This window comes from Trichinella spiralis (genome assembly GCF_000181795.1).
Source record: "Trichinella spiralis strain ISS 195 chromosome Unknown Scfld1498, whole genome shotgun sequence".
NCBI classification, from domain to species: domain Eukaryota; kingdom Metazoa; phylum Nematoda; class Enoplea; order Trichinellida; family Trichinellidae; genus Trichinella; species Trichinella spiralis.
The window spans coordinates 1-1259 of NW_003528437.1; the positions used below are offsets into that span (position 1 = coordinate 1).

The 1259-nt window shown below is 43.8% G+C and overlaps 1 protein-coding gene across 1 annotated transcript; it reads left to right on the top strand.

Moving 5' to 3' along the window:
• Nucleotides 1–76: 76 nt before the first annotated feature.
• Nucleotides 77–442, top strand: Tsp_13018 (conserved hypothetical protein). The gene has a single exon (XM_003369794.1). It carries the CDS (start codon nucleotides 77–79, stop codon nucleotides 440–442), a length of 366 nt encoding a protein of 121 aa, XP_003369842.1.
• Nucleotides 443–1259: the final 817 nt, after the last annotated feature.

Below are 1259 nucleotides of genomic sequence, written 5' to 3' on the forward strand. Positions count from 1 at the left end.
AATGAGAAAGAGATGACGTCTCAATGATGATGGAAAGACATTTATAGAAAAATTTGATTATGCTTCATTCATCGTGATGATCAGCAGTGATTTGAGGAATCACTTGTTTGGAATTGTGCGTGTCCACTACTATTTTTTTACCAGCAAGAGTTATTTTATATTCATTGTTATCACCCCACGTATATGCACATGTGGATGCGTTGCAGCGAAGTCAGCAAATGAAGATCCAACGGTTAGACTCCTCAGAAGCGGAAATTATGCTCCTTGGCAGAAAATGGACGCGTGCTGGACTTACGTGCTGTCACGTCTGACGTACCATCTAACGGTATCCAAATTCCCCAGCATCAAGCAATCGACCGCAGAGTACAACCGCACTCTTGATGCTGATCAAGCGCTGCTTTCCATGGAGACGTTCACTGACTTCGTTAAGGCCCCCAGATGATGCTCTGGTTATCCTGAGAAGTAGTCTTAGCCCTGGCAACCACAAATCTTTGAATTAATGCGAATGTGGTTATTTGGTGACCAGGAGTCGGCGCCTGGACGCTCTGATGCGCGTATTTACGATCAAGATACCAAACCCTGACCGCTCAGCAACTCAATTCCAGCTCAGGTTTCTGGACATTTCTAATCCCTCACGTCCTCGACCAGATCCTCCTGATCCCCTATATCAAACGGGCAATTAACCATCAGTATTGTGACCGCACAAGGTGAACTCTCCAAAGCCTGGTGAATGCTGACAAAGATAAGGTACGGCAACCCAGTGCGGTAATAGAAAACCCTATTATTTTTGAAAATGCTGTGCATATCGTTCTGATAGATGGCAAACGCGTCAGTGAAAAGGCGTTTCTAAATACCTTTCTGAAAACGTTACACAAAATACTGCTGAGCAGCAAACCGCATGAATATGTGAAGCTGAATGCTGCATCAACGATACAAAAGGCGAAAAATCGAGCGCTGGCCACTGTGGTTATAACCAGCTATGAAACGCATGATGAAATACGCGCATCGTAGCGACGGGCAGTCTTACTCAACAATGCAGCACCGAGTAATCTGGAACGAGCAGAGCAGCTATTTCAACGCAAGGCATGGCTATTCATGATCCGCACATGCGAGCCGAAGGAGAAGCGGAATTTGATGAGCAGAGCGCTTCGATTTGTTTTACGTTTGCCATTTTCCAAATTAAACAGTGTTAGAATATATGATAAAATTTGATGAGCTAGTGAAATTGATAATATTGGTATTATTGAAAAATGCAATTA

Excerpts from the sequence above, each read along its gene's own strand:
- Tsp_13018 (XM_003369794.1), top strand. The coding sequence starts at position 77 with ATGATCAGCAGTGATTTGAGGAATCACTTGTTTGGAATTGTGCGTGTC.